The sequence below is a fragment of the Protomyctophum parallelum genome, assembly GCF_964188405.1.
Source record: "Protomyctophum parallelum genome assembly, chromosome: 7".
In the NCBI taxonomy this organism is placed as follows: Eukaryota; Metazoa; Chordata; class Actinopteri; order Myctophiformes; family Myctophidae; genus Protomyctophum; species Protomyctophum parallelum.
The window spans coordinates 39,556,736-39,576,802 of NC_139705.1; the positions used below are offsets into that span (position 1 = coordinate 39,556,736).

The window sequence follows — 20,067 nt, forward strand, 5'->3', positions numbered from 1 at the left end:
CCGATACGACACACATACTGTACACATGCACACTTGCACTTAACGCATGCCAATGCCAAACGATACAGACATTCCATCCCAGGAACCCGGGATACAGGCAGTCTGCAGGGAGGGATCTGGTTCATTTCTGTTAATAGGCTGCTTTAGACGGATTAGTTTGAGGGATTAATCAACACCCACACAAATACAGTGCTAAACAGACAGCATTTCATTTATGAACTACACTGGTCGGATTGCAGATTCACGTACAAGAAGGGATCAACATACTGTACTAGATCAGTCAGCTCAAGTCAGTTGTGTTTGTGCAGCACACTTCGTATGAGATAAAGTCAAAAAGCCATTGAAAGACCACACAATATTATGTATAGATATACAAAGTACGGTAAACCCCCAGCCTCACGCACGGCACACACTTACGCATGCACGCACGGCACACACTTACGCATGCACGCATGCACACATTATACTAAGGCCTTTGGGGGGGGAAAGCTAAATGCAAAGTAAAAGAGAAATCTTGTATTGTAATCTGCCCTTGGACAAATCCAGAATATCCAAGAAAGGTGTTATTGTATGTGGGCTTAGCGATAATTTATGATTTTCTGTACCCGCAAAAAACAAAAACTAAAGTCTGGCTGTCACAAAACAGTCATATCTAGGGACATCAAAACCTACTCTAGCGAGGCCTTTAACCTTGAACTGGAGAATCTGGATTGGTCCGATGAGCTCAGGAGCACACTAGTCGAAGAAACATGGCTTGGCTTCAAAACCAAATTTACATCAGTACTAAACACCATGGCTCCTTTGAGAACCATCGGGGTCAAAACCCGCTCGGAGCCATGGATGAATTCAGACATACTGACTGCAATGAAAAAATAGCCGATCTTCAAACTGCGACGGAAATGTTATTGAGGCAGGGTCAATCCCCGGCTCCTCCTGGCTGCGCGCTGACCTGTTCTTGAGCAAGACACTGAAGGCTCATACATACTCAGTTTTTGGTGATAGGTTATCACCGTTTTAGGTGATAGCTTTGAGGTGATAGAGTTGAGGCCATCATACTCACGGTAATGTCCTTAAGGATTGACCCCGCCTCCCTGTGGTTTACATAAATCCAAGGGGACCACCCACCCAACTTCTAGACCAATCAGTGAACGGGGTGATAGCTCCAGAGTGAAAAGACTTGTCTGATAGTAAAAACAGAGAGATGGGTCTGTGTCTGCGGTGATAGCTGATCATCACCGCGACTGACGTAATGGAGTAGTTTTCCAACCCTTTAAAAACTACACTGCGGTGATAAGCTATCACCATTATAGTATGTATGAGTTTTAAAGTAAAATGTATGAATATGGATATAAATAAGTAAACGGTGATTCCCTGGCAAATACATTATTATTTGAACACATAGACAAAACAGGGAATACACACTTTTATCGATAGACCAAGTGTAGCGATATTAATGAAAGCCCTCTTTTTCTTTTTTCTTCTTAAAATGGCTAAATACAACGCACAAGTACAAGATTATTTCCATTGCAAAACAATACAGATTATTGTAAAATGATACGATATGAAGTCAATGCTGCTGTTTACATTTCGATATACTTCGATTGCAGTTACTAATACTATATTGTTACACCCCTCCCCTGCCTCCCCACCCAGCGGACCTCCTGGTCTACATCAACGACGTGTGTGTGCTGGGCGTGACCCACAAAGAGGTGGTGGAGATGCTCAAGTTGGTGCCGGTGGGTCAAACCGTGGACGTGGAGGTTAGACGGGGTTACCCCATGCTATACAAGCCCGACGGCCGTCCCAAGCGGGCGAATCATGGAGACCCCCCACTCCTGCCCACCACCACACAGCCTCAGTCTCTGAACGGACGCCTGCCTCGCATGTCGTCACCCGCTCCACACGCCCAGCAGGTTTGGAGGAAGTACTCAGATTTACTTAAGTAAAAGTAGCAATGTTGCGGCATAAGAATATTCTATTACAAGCAATATAGGCAGTATATCTCAAAAGATTTACCATATCATAACTAGAAAGGTGCAATTCTGGGAAGTGTGGTTGCACTGCAATTGAAATTGCAATTCATGGATTTATACAAGAAAGTTCTGTTCTTGATGAATTCTGTCTTGCCATAGGCTATAGATCGATCTCCTTCTGATGTCTGATGTCATTTACACATCCTACCTGGGTTGTGTTTTTTTCCCCATTCTGAATTCCTATAGACCTTTCTTATATCGCGTCAAATAAGAACTGTGTTCCAAAAATAAACAAATAATCCCGGCTGTTTTACTCATATGGATATGAAGAATCAACTGTGAGAAAATGTGACTGCTGCCAAATTAGTAAGATTTTCGCTAGAACCAGAATGTATCAAATATTGTATTATTTACTATCGTAAATGATACAAGACAGCTACCCAGCTCCCCAACAATATCGCCAAGACAGTTTGTTTATTTTTGGACCACAATGCTTATATGTGACGATTTTAAGAAACCCAATTATTCTCCATAGTGAAAATACTTCCCGGAACCAGGGGATGGGGGAGTCACGTCAGGACTTCTGTGATCTATTTACAGACAGAAAATGTTACAAAAACTGTCCATTGAACTGTCCATTGAAATAAAAAAGGTTTACAAAAAACAGGTTTACTTTAGGTGACACTACCTAGAACAGTAGTGTGTTGCCTACAGCAACCACACTAATGAGCATTAGTGAGGACCAATATAAAGATTGTTTGAAAATGGGTGAAGCCATTCTTTAAGTACAGTACATGTGTAAATTGACTTGGCTTCTTTCCACCGCTGCACACCCAGTACCTTCACCTCAACGGGGTCCACGATGACAGGAGGTACGCGGAGGCGGGTATTGACCTGGATGCCAATGGGAACAACCACCACACACCTCCCAGGCTCTTCCCACCGTACAGACGCTCCAGCGTGAGCCATGCCATGTCCTCCGGCCCCGTGCGACCTCCCCGCTCGGTGAGAAGTCTCGCCAGAGCCAGACTGCTGTCCCTCGACCCCACGCTTGCCAGCCAGAGCGACAGTGAGGTGGTTTCTGCCATCGGATCGCACAGGTAACACTTGAAATGACCCTGTCATCTTACGGTGTCATCTTACATCTTACAGTGGTGGAAGAAATACTCAGATGTTGTTTATTTTTTATTTTGTATCAAAGTATCAAAACTGCAATGTAGAAATATAAGTAATTGTTCTGCACTGAGTCAAAGTGGACAAGTATTAGCATCAATGTAAATGTATTAAAACTTTTCAAAAATAGCCAATCTACCAGACAGTATCCAGATCTCTTGTAGATTGGTAATGCAGGGGTTCTCAACCTGGGGTTCGCGACCCATCGGGGGGTCCCCAAATTATTTTGGGGGGTCCCCAAATTATAAGAAAAACACATAGTGCATGCATAAACTTCCCTTAATGATTATATCTGGTTTCAGTATTTATTTATGATGTATTTTCTCTATTATTAAGGTTATTGTAGCGGTCAATTTGTATTGGTGGTGGCTGTGGGGAGGGGGGAGGGGCGGGGGTCGCGGGTCCCCAGTCAAAAACGTTGAGAACCCCTGGGTTAATGTATGTATGTTTTGTAATAATAATCTGTAACTGTAACTACTGTAGTATCTAAAGCTGTCAAAACGTGTAGTGTATTAAAAAATACTATAGTTGTCTTATGTACAGTATGTGTATAAAGCATTGAAAATTGTACATACTCAAGTAAAAGTACCTCGGAATTCGAGTTATTTACAGTACTTTCACCGCTATGTTGTTTATACCAAAACTGTGATTTTAAATCATGACTCGTCCTCTCCTCCTGAAGGGCGTCGTTGATCCGTAACCACAACAATAACTCCTTGACGCCCAATCATATGCTTCACTATGGAACCTCCAAGTCATCAGAGAGCGACATGTCCACGTGCACTGTTCCTGGAGCCAGACTCCCCCTACCTTATTCAGAGAGGAGGCCCAGGTAGGCCTTTTTTATCTATTAGGCCTAAAGGATTTAAAGTATAGAATTATTAAATGCATAGCCTGTTTTGTCCATAGTACTTTATTTGGATTATTGGTACTGGTCATTGTTATTATTTGTCATATCTGCCCTGTGCAATATTAACTTACAAAGCCTAAAAGTCAAAACAGCAATGTAATAGTTTGTGTTTTATGTTTTATTTTCCAATGTTCAATGCCAAAAAAACCCCACAATTAATTTGTTTAAATGCAATTATTTGTATAACAATTAATCATCAACCCAAAAACGTTCAGGCCCTCATCGTCACCGGGGGGCCCGCGGAACGTCCACGTTCACTCTCGCTTCTACCGGCCGCACGGCTCCGCCTCCTACCTCAGGATGTCCCCGACCCCCGACAGCCCCGCCCACCACCGCGGCTACAACGGTTTGGCCAGCAGCAGCGCCAGTCCCAGCAGCGTGCCGGGGTCCCCGGGAGGCATGAGCCTGGGCAGCGTCAGCGGGGGCGGCGGTGGGGAGCTGGTGCCCGTCGCTCTGGCCCAGAGCGAGGCAGAGCGCGGCCTGGGCTTCAGCGTGACCGCCGGGGGGCCGGGGGGCCAGATGACCGTGGTGAAGAAGGTCTGGGACAGGAGGCAGTGCTACGCCCTGCAGCCGGGGGACGCTATCGTCAAAATCAATGGGGCTGATGTTCAGAGCCTCACATTCGCACAGGTAATACTGTGAGTGGTTCTCAAAGTGGTTGACCTTCTAGGTCTATAACTCTTTTCGATTTTCGAGAATCGCTGAGTCAACAGATGGATAGAAATGAGAGTCTGTAATTAGTCTGGAATAAAAAGCAAACACCTTGGAGCAAACCTGTGTGCGGACTCTCCTCTCTTCTCTTCACTGTACTTACCTTAGTCCAGCACCAGACAGGAACTGGATGTGCGCTAGCCACCTACTTATTATATCTGTAATTACACCCCTTAAAAGTTCTGCTCTGGAAGCTGTCATCTGTTTGACATTTATGTTCCCGATAATATAAAACTATATATAAAACTATATTTTTGAATTTCCATTTCAGCGCTCCGAATGTACAGACTGCTAGGGGGAAGCATTTGAAGATTGTGTGAACCTGTCTCGAGAGACTAACCTTACAAAAATGTCATGTCTGTTATGTTAGCTACTACAGTGTATTATGGTGGTTCTGCTTCCAGGTTCAAAGGATACTGCAGGAACACACCAAACAAGGAGAGGTGGTCTTATTGGTTTACAGGGCAGGTGAGTGTGTGATTGACACTACCTCTCAGGCACAACAAGGATTTGTTGATCTAGGTTTTATTTTTGTTGGTCCACTTAATTTTAAGTGTTGCTTAACAAATCAGTCAATAAAACCTAACCTGCGATTAATTGTGATTTCCTGACATGATGGATTGACCAGTAAATGAACAGCATCAATGTTATTGTCTTGTCTTGAGACTAGCGTTACATGTTTCTTCCCTATTGTGAGAAAACTAGCATATACTTATGTTAAACTAAAAGTAGCATGGATTCAGACTTGAAAATCCTTACCAAACCACAACAGGTCCTTGAGAAACGCTTTTGCTTTCTTCAATCACAATAAATTCTGACATTTTGGAAATTTACACCATTTCAGCTGCAAAATTAAATTAAAATCTGAGTTTAAAGCAATGGAGCAACAGGATTAAAATGTTTCCTGTTTATTGAGAAAATTGAGAAATGTATAACTAAGGATGGGTTAAATGTAAACCATTACTTTTAAACTGGGTATAAAGCTTTTCACAACTGGATTAATAGATTCACCTTGATTTAATCATTATTAAAGCAACAAAGCTGAATCTTTTTTGTACAACCCACCTCAGAGTCATAGATAATTCATAAGCAGATCTACTTAAGTGTTCCAGAAAATCAGGTGAATCTGCTTTGCTGAGGGAATCGATGATGCTTATTGCCATGGATACCATAACCCATTGGGGTCCCCAGCATACAGCCTCTTAATAATTATTTTGTAAACATTTAACACAAATCTCTTAACCCCTAGCACAACATATTTTCAAATGAGGGTCCATGGCCAAATACATATTAATGTCCTTATCAGGAAAATATTTGAGAATTACTGCCATAACCAACACATTGATAACGTCTTCATTATGTATTCCACATGGAAGCACAACATTGACATGAAAGGACCTTCACTTCGACACTTATTTGTTTTTCATTTGTTATAACCAGGCAACCGTCATTCCTCTGTGTCCCCCAACGCTGGACGGAGGCTGCCCCCACCTCTTCTACGACCGCCTCCTCCCCCCGGCGTGTCGGATGAGCCCTCTCGGGCCCCAGATACCCTGCTGCCTCTTCCCCGGACGTCCATCAGCACCCCTCCGTCTCCGGCCCTCGTGCGCTCCTCTCTGGTGCAGAGCACCAGCTTCTTGGAGTCCATTCCCGTCACCTTGACCATGGAGCCTAAAGACTGGATCAACACGGGGCTGGAGGACGAGGGGGACGGTGGACCCCCCACCGAGGCAGGGCCTGACAGGTAGAACTGTCACCATCATTACGCAATCGCCTGATCGTAATTACCCTTTGAGATAGCCGTAATTATTTTTGCATAATCGTATTCCATTCATTCAATTCATTCAATTCATTTAAAATAGCAGATCTACAGATCTGTAGAGCTCGCTATTTTTTGAAGTTATATTATTAAATGCATGGCCTGTTTTGGCCATAGTACATTATTTATTTTGATTATTGGTGCTGGTCATTGTCTGTGATTTATGTGTACTATGTATATAATTTATTTGTGTATCTTTGTTATGTATCTGCCCTGTGCAATTTTTGTTTACAAATGTCCAATGTTCAATGCCAAAAAGGACAATTAAATCATTAATTGCAATTATTTTGTATGACAATTAATCGTCGTCAACTAAAATGTCATGATCGTGGCAACAACCCTACTGACAGGCCGGGCGGGGAACGGCCGCACCGAGGGTTTGAGGTGGAGCTCAGGAGAAAGCCAGGAGAGGGGTTCGGGTTCGTCATCGCCTCACAGGATGTGGAAAACGGCAAAGGTGAGAGCCATCTGCCTGGTGTCAAATTTTCTCATGTTGTACACTGTAAATATTCAGCAGCGGATCAGGGTTTATGTTTGAAGTACAGGAGATACAGTACAGTTGAAAAACATTAACCCATATAGTGTCCTTATTCTGTAGTGAATATGGAGCAGAGATTGCATATCTACAAGGCTACAAGCTGATAACGATTTCAGCAAAGAGATTTGGTCTCGGGGGGGAATTACTAGTGGAACTAGTATAGAGCCTGGTGGAGCTCCGTTCAACAACGTGTATGTGGTTAAATGGCTGCATTGTATTTCTTCTTACAATTTAACTCCATTCATGCTTGTAAATCATTGTTACTTCATCAGTGTATTCATGTAGAAAACACGGATATACTAGGTACATACTGTAGGTTTAATAGTGAAGAGGCACGCTATGTTCTGACACAGCTGTGGCTCAATGAAGCGGTTCCTTTCATAGTTCTCTCATGAGGATCATTGACTACACAGTACTGTTGATTGCTCTTTGAGGACACAGCTGGCTGATGGTTCCAGGCACATAGGACGTAGGACACGTACTGTGTGTGTGTGTGTGTGTGTGTGTGTGTGTGTGTGTGTGTGTGTGTGTGTGTGTGTGTGTGTGTGTGTGTGTGTGTGTGTGTGTGTGTGTGTGTGTGTGCGCTCACGCGTGTGCGTGTGTGTATGTGCACCCATTATGTATTATTCGGAAAGTTATTCAGAAAGTTGGATTTCAAGCATTGACATTGTAAGTGTGCTGCATCCATTTGGTTACCTGCCTAGGGGAAGAATCATGCAGTTGGATGCTGTCGGGAGTAGATTGGCCATTAGGTAATTGCAGATTAAAAGGTGGTTGCCATGGCTTCATGCCACTGGATGAGTCATGATCTATTAAAGAGGCTTTTACAGTAACAACCCTAACAAGCCTGGTGTCCCTGATCGGCCTTATGCATTGTTACAGATCACTGTTTACACATAATTATCGGCTGCTAAATATTTGATCTTTTAGCAGAGGATCCCTGACATGTAATTAGTTTGTCATTGTGAACTCCATATGTACTGTACTTAACACTTCATTAAATGATGAATGGTGAGTTAAATTGGACTACAGGACACTTGCCCCAAAGGGGAACTCGCTGTAAATTGCTGTTTTTTGGAGGTCACACATGAGAAGAATTCCTGGTTATTTCTTCTATAACCTTGAAGTAGAAATTGGCTCGTTTAAGAGCATAGGGACTATGGAAGCAAATGTGCCTTTCTGCGCATAGTTATGCATATCTGAATGTGTGCGTGTTTAGTATGCATGTGGGCACACGCACCTATCCTGTACGCACGTACACATGCGCGCGTGTGCGCTCGCTTTTGTGTGCTGTGCACTTTGAGTGAAATCGATAGAATCAATAGTCCAATGATCGTGGCCGAAGCTGCAGGTCTATTAAGCGCTCAGGTTTTATGTGTGTGTGCCAGTATAGCGATCCTCTGTCTAAATCAGCATGTCAGCACGGGAAGCCTTTGTTGACAGAATGTTCTCGTTCTCACGCTATAGCTGCTGCTGCATCTTCCTTCTGCAGCTCTCTGTCAGCTCCCACCGGCCTGACACACCGCAGCCACAGCCACGGCTGCTCCATCGTCACTGGCAGCCCCAAACCTTGTATCTCCATATTTCACACTTTTAGTTTTTTTTTGAAAAGTAAAGCCCTACTTTGTCGCAAAACAGACTTACAAAAATATAGTTAGCTGATCTGCAATTTTAGATTTCTTTGTGTGTGTAAATGTGGTTAAGTATCAGAAATGTGCTGATGATAAATCATCTTTATTGTCACATCACAGGTTTACAGGAGTAATTCGTTTTTTCCCGTCATTTTTGTTGTTTCCAGAAAGAGAAAAATAGAAAAGAGGGGAAGAGGACAGGGGGAGAAAGGGGGAAGAAAAAATATTCAAAAACAAAAATGTATTTACATATTATATTAACATATATCACGCAGGTTTAGACATAAGGTGGATGAGCATAGCAGCATGGTACAGTAGTGGTTTTATAAATGTATTTTATAAATGTATTGTATTGTAAATGTAAGTATTAACAAGAGATTGTGACTCAAATAATAACTACATTGGATCCATTGGTTCTGTTGTCCATTTCCTGAAAAAGTTACCGTTTGGGATATACAAGGTTTCCTGCCTGACACGGTGACGTGCTGTACTCTATAATGCTTTATGGAACACATCACGGCATTAGTAGCTTTTAGTATTAATGGAAGGTTAGCCACTGTGTCCCTGTGTGTGATATATGACCCCCTCCCCCCCATGCATTCTGATGCGCTTCAATCTCCTTTATGGGACGAGCCGACATGCATTTACGTTGTCATGGTGAGATTAAGGTAGCAGCTCCGTTCCTGGTTTTCTGTGTCCTCGTTCGCCCCACCGTCCAGCTCACCTCTGTTGGAATCGTTTCTTTCTTTTGGCAGTCGCTGCTGCTCTCGCCTTCTCATCTTCACACTTTCTCTCACCGCTCTTCATCATAGTCATTTATCTCGTTCTTTTCCCACCTCTCTCCCTCAATCTCTCTGTCTCTCCCTCTCTCTCTCTCTGCCCCTGTCTCTCTCGTTCCTGTCGCTCATCCCTCCCCACTCTCCTGCAGTAAAAGCATTCAGTCCGGTTTTTCAAAAGATTAAAACTGTCACTCTCTCCCTCTGCCACTTCTATTCCTCTCTTTCTCTCCATCTCCTCCACCTCACATCTGTATCCTTCTCTCTCTCCCTCTCTCTCTCTCTCTCTCTCTCTCTCTCTCTCTCTCTCTCTCTCTCTATCTCTCTCTATCTCTCCCTCCCTCTCTCTCTATCCCCCCCCCCTCTCTCCTCTCTCATTTCTCTGAATGCAACACTGAGCACTCTGCGTTGCGGAGGAAAAGCGACAGCGTAAACACAGAGCTGTTGATCAGGCTTTGTGTCATTCTCTTTAGTCAACCTCGGCACCTCTGTGTGGATTTCCGGTGATTCGTGTTGCTTCCGACACATGCTGTTCAAAGAGCCATGTTGGAGAGGCTTCAGTCTGCTTTGAGAACTGTCAAGGAATCCAAACGTAATTATTGCACTTTGTTTCTCCTCTGCTGTATAGTACTGTGCCTGGAGGTGGGTGTGCGTACTGCATGTGTAGTTATGCTTGTTTTATGATTGATTCATAATACCTCTATGTTCATCTGTGTGTGTGTGTGTGTGTGTGTGTGTGTGTGTGTGTGTGTGTGTGTGTGTGTGTGTGTGTGTGTGTGTGTGTCTCACCCAGTGGGACCCTCTGTTATCACGTTAGGTTAGACCTTCAGAGCTTTTCGGGAACCGTGACAGCTTGTCCCGTGTCCTGAATTTTTGTCCAGTTTATTAAACTGAGCCGTATAATCTCCACAAGTGGTAGAAAGGTAACAGTACATTGTTGGAGGATGATAGAGGATTGGAATTTGGAAATATACAAAATAATAATAATAAATAAATAACTGATGGCATTAAAATGAAGAAAAGAAAGTCTTGTCATCTGGTCATTTGACATTTGACATTAGCAGTTACTGTACACAAGTCCTCAGTGTTATTTTATTTGATCAGTTTGCAAACATGTCATGTTGGACATAATTGGTATTATATGATATTATATTGTATTGTGTATGATATGATATTAAAGGTACTTCTGAAGTTTAAAGGTGGTGCAAGTGATATTCTGATATAGTATTGATACTCCAATAGTAATCATTGTTGTTTGTTTCAGTAATAGGGGTCCCCATCGCTCCAGCTCTTTAGCAGATTTAGATTTATTCAATTTATTTGTTCCACTTCCTATTTTGTCTGCTCACTTAATTCTGTCATCACATCCAGTTTCATGTGTTTATCCTACTAGTCCTTACCCATTCTGAATATATGAACAGCAAATGATGTTCAGTGTGGGTAATGTGATGTAATAGATCACATTACTGATAGGGGGGGGAATTGTTTACAGATGGTTTTGGGTAGTTGGGTTGGGCACAAAAGTAGGCTAATTAGTAGCCTAGTCTCTTTTGCAAGAAAATGCCGCAGTACAATCATAAGTACACCATTGATGTGTGATGTAAATTTGGTGGTGATATTCTGCCTATAAATGGAAGTTATTGAATATTTTCACGTTTGGTGTTGCACTTTGTAGACGGTCCCTAACCGCTCACCGTCTGATATAAGATATTAAACGGTGAACGCGGAGGTTGGCTTTTTGGGCTGCAAAGCAAGTTGTAGTTTGTTCTTTATATAATCGGCTTAAAAATGAGATGTTTTGTGTGATTTAGGAATATGTCGTTGGTGAGCTATTGAGCCAGCGTTGGTCATTGCATCTGTCTGTATGTATTTTTGTCATTGTGTTGTTCCGACGGCACGGGATCTGTTTTCCCCGAATTATAGTATTCATATGTTATGATCCAACAGATATAAAAGTGCACAGTATTGTAACTGTTGTCAAGGCAATGAGTTAAACCCTGTTTAGCGGTTAAGAAAACGTCTCCATTTGGCCACCCCGAGTCCCCGACAGATAAGCATTCCGTTGTGATGGAGCTGGGCCTGTTCAGTGTGTCACGCAGCCACACTGGGTGCGCGCAGGGCTGTAATCTGTCGTCGTCAGTGTCCAGGCTTTCAGCGTGCATGTAGCCCATGTGTATGGCACGGCGAAGGAGGTGGTAGAGGAGGGGTGCGGACAGTGTGGTGTCGAAACAGCGCGTGTGTTCACGTGAACATGCCCCGTCCAACTGTCAGAGCTGGCTTTCAGGTGCCTGTGCCACGCAACCCCTGCGTTGGCCGCGATGCTTCCCCAAAGAAGAAGTTATGTCGACGGACGCAAGAGTAGCTGTTGGCTACTATGGGTCCGAGTTGTTTCCCCGTGTGGGTCTGATGTATAGGTCTGATGCCTGCCTGGGGGCGGTGTGGAAAAGGGGAGGTGCGTTGGAGAATTCAAGGGGAATGTGGTGACACTGGTGACACGTGATTTGCGGGGAGATGAGTTGTTTTTGACGCAAAAGAATTAGAATGTTAGAATGTTTGGTGTGTTTAATGCAGGGCAGATTGAGGTTGGAGGACAGGGCTGCACGGCGCTAGGTTCCGTGAGGCTGTCCGTGAGTTGTGAGGAGGCGCTGGAAGCGAGCAGCTGTCTTGCTCTATGCTAGGGAAGTGGACAGACAGACAGTGGTTCTTGAATTTAGAATAGATGTATGCGTTCTCTCTCCTGACTATCCCGGCCTGAAAATGTCTGAGAGTTGAGAGATGGGGACCTGGGGAGACCTGTGTTACTGAATAAACACTCTATAGCAGCGGTTACTATGGTGAAAATGCAGCCATTTAACACTTATTTAACAATTGGCTACAATTTACAATTTACAATTTAGGCATTTAGCAGACGCTCTTAATCCAGAGCAATTTTCATTAAGCAACAAAAAAAAGCATGGGAATACATCACAGAAAAAGCATTTATCATGAAACATGCGTAAGCTAAGAACGTAACAGTGGAATATCTATATAATGAAACGTGCTATGACTACATACAATGCAATTATAGTGCTGTCTACATAACATGCTATAAGTCTGTATCAAATGCTATCCAAGTCTACAGAAATGCTATCTAAGGGGGTAGGGAAAGTGCTATGGGCCATGATGGAGTCTGAAAAGGTGGGTTTTCAGACTACGGCGGAAGATTGGGAGTGATGCTGCAGTTCTGACTGCAATGGGAAGTGCATTCCACAGTTTTGGAGCCAGAAGGGAGAAAAGAGCGTTGTTCCGGCGTTTTTAGTGAGGGTACTTCCAGCTTCCCTGCGTTGGCTGATCTGAGTGCACGGGAGGGTTTGTAGGGTTCAATCATATTGCAAGATATGGGGGAGCCATATCTTTGGTTGCTTTGAATGCCAGCATCAGAGTTTTGTATTCTGTGCCGGCAGCGACCGGGAGCCAGTGGAGGGAGCGGAGCAGGGGGGAGACATGTGAGAATTTTGGCTGGTTGAAGACCAAGCGAGATGCAGCATTTTGGATCAGTTGGAGAGGCTTAAGTGCACATGCTGGTAGGCCAGTAAGGAGGGAGTTACAATAGTCGAGTTTTTACAAGACTGTTGTCTGGATTAGGAGCTGGGCTGATTCCTGGGTGAGGAACGGTCTAATTCGTCGTATGTTATAGAGTGTGAACCTACAGGATCGAGTGACAGCTGTGATGTGAGTTTTGAACGAGAGCCGACTGTCCAGGACAACACCAAGATTCCTGGCTGTTGGGACAGACGTTACCAGGGCGTTGTCTACAGAAATAGTTAGCTCCCGCATAGGGCAGGATTTAGCTGGCTACCTTCAACCTGAAGTTACCGGCTGCAGGATAATTGCATTAGGAACTAGAACAAGTTCCACCAGGTCAGGCAGGCTATTGTGTCTTCCTGGTGGCCAAGGCCAATGTGAAAAGGCTGCCATGTCTTATCTTCTGATTTGAGGCATTTTGTTCCAAGAATGTGGAATGGAATATGAAATATCAAACTGATCCGTCTTGATCACATGACATGACATAGAAATACTATGTACAGATTTGTGTGATTTTTGGGCAGAATCTGAAGGAGTAATATCAAAAAATGTGTTTTACAAAAGTCGGCCTCCTGGTGGAGTTAGAAAAAGCAGATGCAGGGCAGAGGTTTCTCCTTGGCCTCTATGGAGGCCTCTAGCTGCAGATCGGTGCAGCTATAGGTCAAACTGCAAATTGGTCTGTTATAGCGCCACCATGAGGCTGATTTTTTTTCTCTGCCTAGTGAGAATGTGCATGTAAAATCTCACGGAAATTGCAAGCTGAGTTGAGTCATTTTGTTAAAAACAGACCAATCCTGCAAACTTTGGAAGCGGGATGGAATATGACTGATAATATATAAGATACTGTGTGTCTAACCTATTTGCGTGATTTTTGGACACAATCTGTAGGAGTAATATCACAAAATATGTTTTTCAAAAAGCGGCCTCATGGTGGCGCTATGATAAGCCGATCTAAAACATGCCGCAGAGGTTCTTCTCTGGCTTCCAGCGAGTGTGTGTGCACAGTTTGGCTGTGTGTGTGTGTGTGTGTGTGTGTGTGTGTGTGTGTGTGTGTGTGTGTGTGTGTGCGCGCACACAGTTTGGCTGTGTCTGGGCCAACTGTGCTGGAGATTAGCTGGTCGCAGACAGACAGACAGAAAGACAGACAGACAGACAGACAAACAGGCAAGATGCAAAACATAGTTTTGCACCTTGCAGAGACAATGAGCCTCCTCAGTAAACCTTGTTCTTCTCAATATCAACAGCCTCATCTCCTCTCCCTATAGCCTATACATACACTCATACAGTACAGTAGGTATACAGTATCTGCATACAGGCTGTAGGACTGTCAGGATGCCCATGCTGGCTGTGATGTATCTGTTCTGCAGATGCAGTGCTGAGCGCTGAGCGGTGCAGCGCGGCAGAGTGTGGGCTGGGTGCTGGGGGGGGGCGCTGGGTCCCGGGGGGGCTCCCGCTCCGCAGTGGAATTACTGTGGACAGGAGAACCAGGGGACGAGAGGAAGAGGATGGTCTTAAAGCAGTCCATTGGTGTGTGTGCTGGATTTGAGGCCAAAAAAGAAGTCATTTTCAGTATGCAGTTCAGCATGCATTTTCAGCATGCAGTTGGCCCAGCAGATGTCACTATTTTCTCTCCTGCTGGCTGCAGAAGCATTTACACTCCATTCAAGTGAATATTTTCAATCACTAGTTTAAACTTTAATCAATTATCATATATAGTTTTCGTAAATTACTAGAAGCTCGTCCTAGCGTCTAGAGTCTAGACTCTAGCACCACGAATCTGTGTCGCAGTGCAAGTGGGACACAAACGCACACTTTATCTGTGCCCACTGACCGTGTGTTTTCCGTGCTGGGCAAGTTGTGGTGGTGTTGTTCCGTGTTGTTGTTTCTCCGTGAATGTCATGTGTCCGCCGCTCCGCATTGTGAATGTTGTGTGTCCGCTGTCCGTGTAGATTCTCGGGCCACCGCATCACCGAAAGGGAAACCACGGAGCTGGGTTGAAAGCGAACGGGTAATAATAATAATAATAATAATAATAATAAATACTTTTTGTAGAAGTGGGTCTTGAGCTGTGCTTTAAAAATGTCTACAGAGGCTAGGGTCTATGACGTATCGCTGCCGCGGAGCACGGGCATAGGTGGCGCTTCCGCATGTTTAGCATGAGTCACGGTCTATGACTTGCCGAACTGAACTGTGCACGAAATGTTCGCTCAAAACTTTACCGGCTCAAATGATGGTCAATAATCTTTCAATTAATGATAAAGAAGGCCTAGGACTAGGAGGGGGTATGCTTCTAGGGCTTCTACTGGTTCTACCACTAGAAGAGCGAAGACCCGCCCTCGGTGCCCTTCCATCCAATAGCATTCGTTTCTGGTTGCTTTTCGGTACTGGAAGTTAGCTGAAAAAGTGGCTTCGAAACGGGTCTGTAAAAACCAATGCGTAATGCCACCGTTCCCTTCGCCTTTATTTATAATGTGTTGTGATGCGTTTGGGAGCTTGTAGACATGGCTATTTTCGCTGAAGAGATTTGGTTTACACTGAAAAGGGTATAGACCCTTGGGGTCCCTTGTCAATGAATTATGTAGGTTTAAGTTGGTTAAGTCATCTCCTAGTGGTAGGTTGCCATTGCCAGGTTGAGCTTGAACTGGTTGGCTCCAGAATAGATGGAGGCTGAGGAAGAATTTAGGCCTGATAGCTAATGTTTTGGTACAGTCTAGTTATGTCTTGTTGTTGGTTGTTGGTAGTACTACCGTACCACCGGCCTGAGAGTTGTACTTCTCCCCATGATATCATATATATTAAAGCATATCCATCACCACCTAGAATACCGTCTTCAACTCCTCTCGCCTCATTTGATTGATTTGATCGTGAGTTCCACGACAGTTCTTGGCATTTACGAATAGGATCTAATTGGCTGATGGATGAGTAAGAAACGCAAACTGTCTTTGCTTTCTGATTGGTTATATAAGGTGTATATGTCCTGATGAAGATCTGAGTGATTAAAACGTTGACGATGCAGTAAAATACAGCAGAGCTTTTTCAGCATTCATTACCTGTACTGTACATCTACATGTGCAGACTGCAGAGCTCCTTTTGTGATACTGCTGCTTGTGTTGCACCTGGGCATGGATGTGTGTGCATGCCTTCCTCATTAGTGTGGTTGCCCGAATGGGCAACCAGACTCTAGTAATTGTAACACTTTATACTTATTTCACTGGAGTAGTCTTTATTTTGACGCTTTATACCTCCCACACTGTACGCTGTACGCACTTGAGCCATATGTCAAATTGACCGGAAAAATCGGGAATCGTGTGCTTGTATTTTGTTAAGAGAAATGTTGTATAGTTTAATTGATATGAATTTATTAGTGAATTAAATGTCCCCATTGACATGAATGGGAAAAGGCAAAAATTCACATAAAAGTATTTGTTCGTCGGAGACTGTAATCACTATAGTTACAAAACTTTTAGGGATAATTCAACATTATCCCTAAAATTATTTAACCCTAAAATTTTATCGGTCGGCCTCATGGTGGCGCTATAACAGCCCACTTTACCTTTTGGCTTATAACTCTTGAACCGTAGGTCGTAAAATCAACGCCCATTTCCGCCATGATAGATTTTCCGCCATTTTGAATTTTGTCCAAAACACACTTTTTGCTTTTCCTCCTACAGATTTTGTCCAAATCTCACAGAAATCGGCACACGTGATCTCTGGACCCATCCAATTAAAACTGAGCCGCAGAATTTTGAAAGTGCGTATCGTTCGGCCGTAATCGTCTTCCGAAGTTAGTAGGAGGGGCCTATATCACAAAAAATGCCATAAATCACGAACGGAATGTCCAATCCATCCCACATTTCAATCACATGTCCGGGGTGGTTCAATCAACCAAGTTCTAAAAGCAATTCCATTTTCATCCATAGGGGGCGCCGCAAATGCGAGAAATGTAACCGTGTGTCGCAAAAACATGAATTTCGGGGGTTAAATCCCCTCCGAATTACTTACGCATGATCTAAGGCGTGACTTGAAATTGTAATTGGCTGGCAATACTAGTGGGAGGGGCATATGTAAGCCACTGCGGCAACCACACTCTGCAATTTTTTTAAATTGCGAATTTTCTAGTTATATTAGGACACACGCAGGAAACTCGACGCCTGGCGTTGCCGGAGTTATGTGCTGTAGATGAGCATGTTTCGGTACGCAGCATTAGACTACATGGTTATTGTGTGTTGAAATACTCTCTCTCTCTCTCTCTCTCTCTCTCTCTCTCTCTCTCTCTCTCTCTGATCAAGCTCTGATCTGACATCACCCTAAACAGAAACCAGGCCCTAACAACAGCGATTTACGTCTGTCTATATTTGAGCACAGTTCGCCCTCATGCCACAGATCCATGATTTGGACTTCATATCTTACAAGATTGAAAATAGCAGATCTACAATCCGAATTTTCACAACAATACTTTTCTCATCAGCCTTTAGGCAGTTATAGCTTTCAGGTAATGTCAGCAATCCTCAACTTTTTTAAAGGATTCAAACGAGGATAAAACATTGTATGGACCCCAGTCTACACTGTAAAAGCCTCAGTAATTATTACAAATCACACTCGTGTGAAGTGAGCGGCACTCTTATCATCATACATCACATTCTGTGCTCAGCCAATCAGCAGAGCACATTCCGTGCTCATACAGACACACAGCGCTGTGCAATAGGAGCGGCCAGAGCCATCAAAAGGAGAGTTCTGCCAATGAGGGGTCATGTGGTTCATGTAACTCTTTTGTCACTCTAGAGCCCATATACTCCAATGCATTCCGTCAACTTCTGGTTCAGGTCTTTGTCACTCTTCGCCAATAGAAGTCTATGTAGAAGACTGGACTGGCCCCATGAAGTGAACTGAGTTGTCATAACTCTCTCATCTATAAGGCTCTGGGAGCGGCTAGTGCCGCTCAAATGTTTTTACAGACCCAATAAGGGTCCATTTGGTCCCCTGGTGGTCCCCAGACCTCACGTTGAGAACCAGCAAATGAATGTTTTGAAGTCAGCGAGAGTGAGGTCAACGTGAGGTAACCGTTCAGAGGGCCGGTGGAGGATAATTACCTGTCAGTCGTCATGTCTCAGCCCACATCCATCGGCACCTGTAATGAACAAACTGAACAGGGTCGTGTACACACAGCAGATCACCCACAACACACACTCGCAAATACCAACTGTGCGTGCGTGCGTGCGTGCGTGCGTGCGTGCGTGCGTGCGTGCGTGCGTGCGTGCGTGCGTGCGTGCGTGTATGACTGTGTGGCATGTGCGTGCATGCACTTGCTCTCCATAAGAACTCTGGTGAAGACTGATTAACTGAGCAGAGAAAACATTTCCCTGCCTGACCGTGGATGGAGGGATGGAGGGAGATGGGTTGATGGATGACTGGATAAAGGAGGACAGCACAGTGTTTCAAGGAGACAGGACGAGGGGGTGGGGGTGGGGGTGTAGACAAAGAAAGAGTGAGGTCATCTGTTATATAAAGACGGCCAAATAAACCAGACGGCGTTTAATCACATCTTGTTTTAAAGTGTTCTGGATCACGTCCTGAAGAACTAAATCTTCAGCTGCACTTTACTTTATGTGTCGCTTCTTCATTTGACCTCATCGAGAGTTTTCATCGAAGGGCTTCTTCTAGTAATATATCATCTAACTTATAACACTGCATCGCTGCGATCCACAACTGGGTGTTCTGTAAACACCTCAACGCCTGCTGTCATAGTTCATTTAACTATGAAATACTTAAATAAAAGCTACAATTCACAATGTAATTGAATTAATATAAAGGTACATTTGCAGTGGTTGGAGGTGGTGTTCCTACTCCATTGAAACATTTAGACCCTGGTATGAGGGTAGGACACCTACTGGTACTAGACGAAGACGAAGTAGCCTAGCCTGAAGCTCATGAGGCAATATCTACCCTGGACAAGTGGGGATTCCCTCTTGAGTGGTACCGTGTGTGTTTTTGTATCCCACAGGGATTTTTGTAACCCAGGTTTTAATCTCTGTTACAGTCTCGGTCCAGAAAGTATAAATAAAATATAAAAAACCCAATATTTAAAATGAATAGATTGTAGTTTTAATTGTGTGGGTTTGTGTGTTTAGCTGCGTCGCTGCTCCCTCACCGCTTCGTGACGGTACGCCGGGGCAGTCCGGCGGCGCGGAGCGGGCAGATCCGACCCGGAGACCGCCTGGAGGCGGTGGAGGGCCGTCCTGTGGTGAACCTGCCCCACCAAGAGCTGGCACAGATCCTCCGCCGAGCTGGAAACAGCCTCCGCCTCACCATCGTCCCACGACCCAGCACCTGTGAGGAGCACGCACGCATGCACACACACACGCACGCACGCACGCACGCACACACACATACACGTGCATGCATGCATAGTTGCATTCACATATCATATCTGCACCAATGCACAGCCGCATCCGCAGTCCTAATTTATCCCTTTGTAACTCTGAGAGTTACTCTGAGAGACCTGTAAGGGTGCATACCAGATGGACCCTTGCGGGTCTCTCAGTGTTGCATTTATTAAGCCTGGGGAGTTTATACATTGCAGTCTAACCTCATGTCTTCATGTCTTCTAGACTCCTCAAGTCTTTCAGAATCCACCGACTATGACCCCAGTCACAAGAGCAGGAAAGGTCACAGGTCACGCCCAAAGGTGAGGACAGGATAGTTTTTTTTCTGAGCCTAAATAATAATCAGCATCCTGCTTCACTTTTCTGAACACAATATATTAATTGGGGTGCAACACTTCAGACGTATCGATTCAATCTATTATGAAGAAATCATCAATAAATTGATTAAATAAATTTACTTAAAAAATGCTTTGCTGTATGAGGCATTGCGAGCTTGTAGACCTCCTATATTCTCACTCTTTTGTCACTGTCTTTGCACAACACCGTTGCACAACAACATGGTGGTTTTGGGTTAATGGTATTGTGTTTG

General features: G+C 44.2%; 1 protein-coding gene across 1 annotated transcript in view; it reads left to right on the top strand.

Moving 5' to 3' along the window:
* The window catches only part of magixb (MAGI family member, X-linked b), a gene marked incomplete at both ends in the record, with an annotated part of 80,564 nt that overhangs the window by 54,724 nt on the left and 5,773 nt on the right, over nt 1-20,067 (top strand). The window contains 9 exons of the mRNA XM_083769824.1: nt 1,654-1,913; nt 2,811-3,073; nt 3,829-3,978; nt 4,272-4,686; nt 5,172-5,235; nt 6,208-6,511; nt 6,937-7,043; nt 19,224-19,424; nt 19,704-19,780. Coding sequence (XP_083625950.1) covers nt 1,654-1,913; nt 2,811-3,073; nt 3,829-3,978; nt 4,272-4,686; nt 5,172-5,235; nt 6,208-6,511; nt 6,937-7,043; nt 19,224-19,424; nt 19,704-19,780 — 1,841 coding nt within the window. The remainder of the gene's footprint in view (nt 1-1,653; nt 1,914-2,810; nt 3,074-3,828; nt 3,979-4,271; nt 4,687-5,171; nt 5,236-6,207; nt 6,512-6,936; nt 7,044-19,223; nt 19,425-19,703; nt 19,781-20,067) is intronic.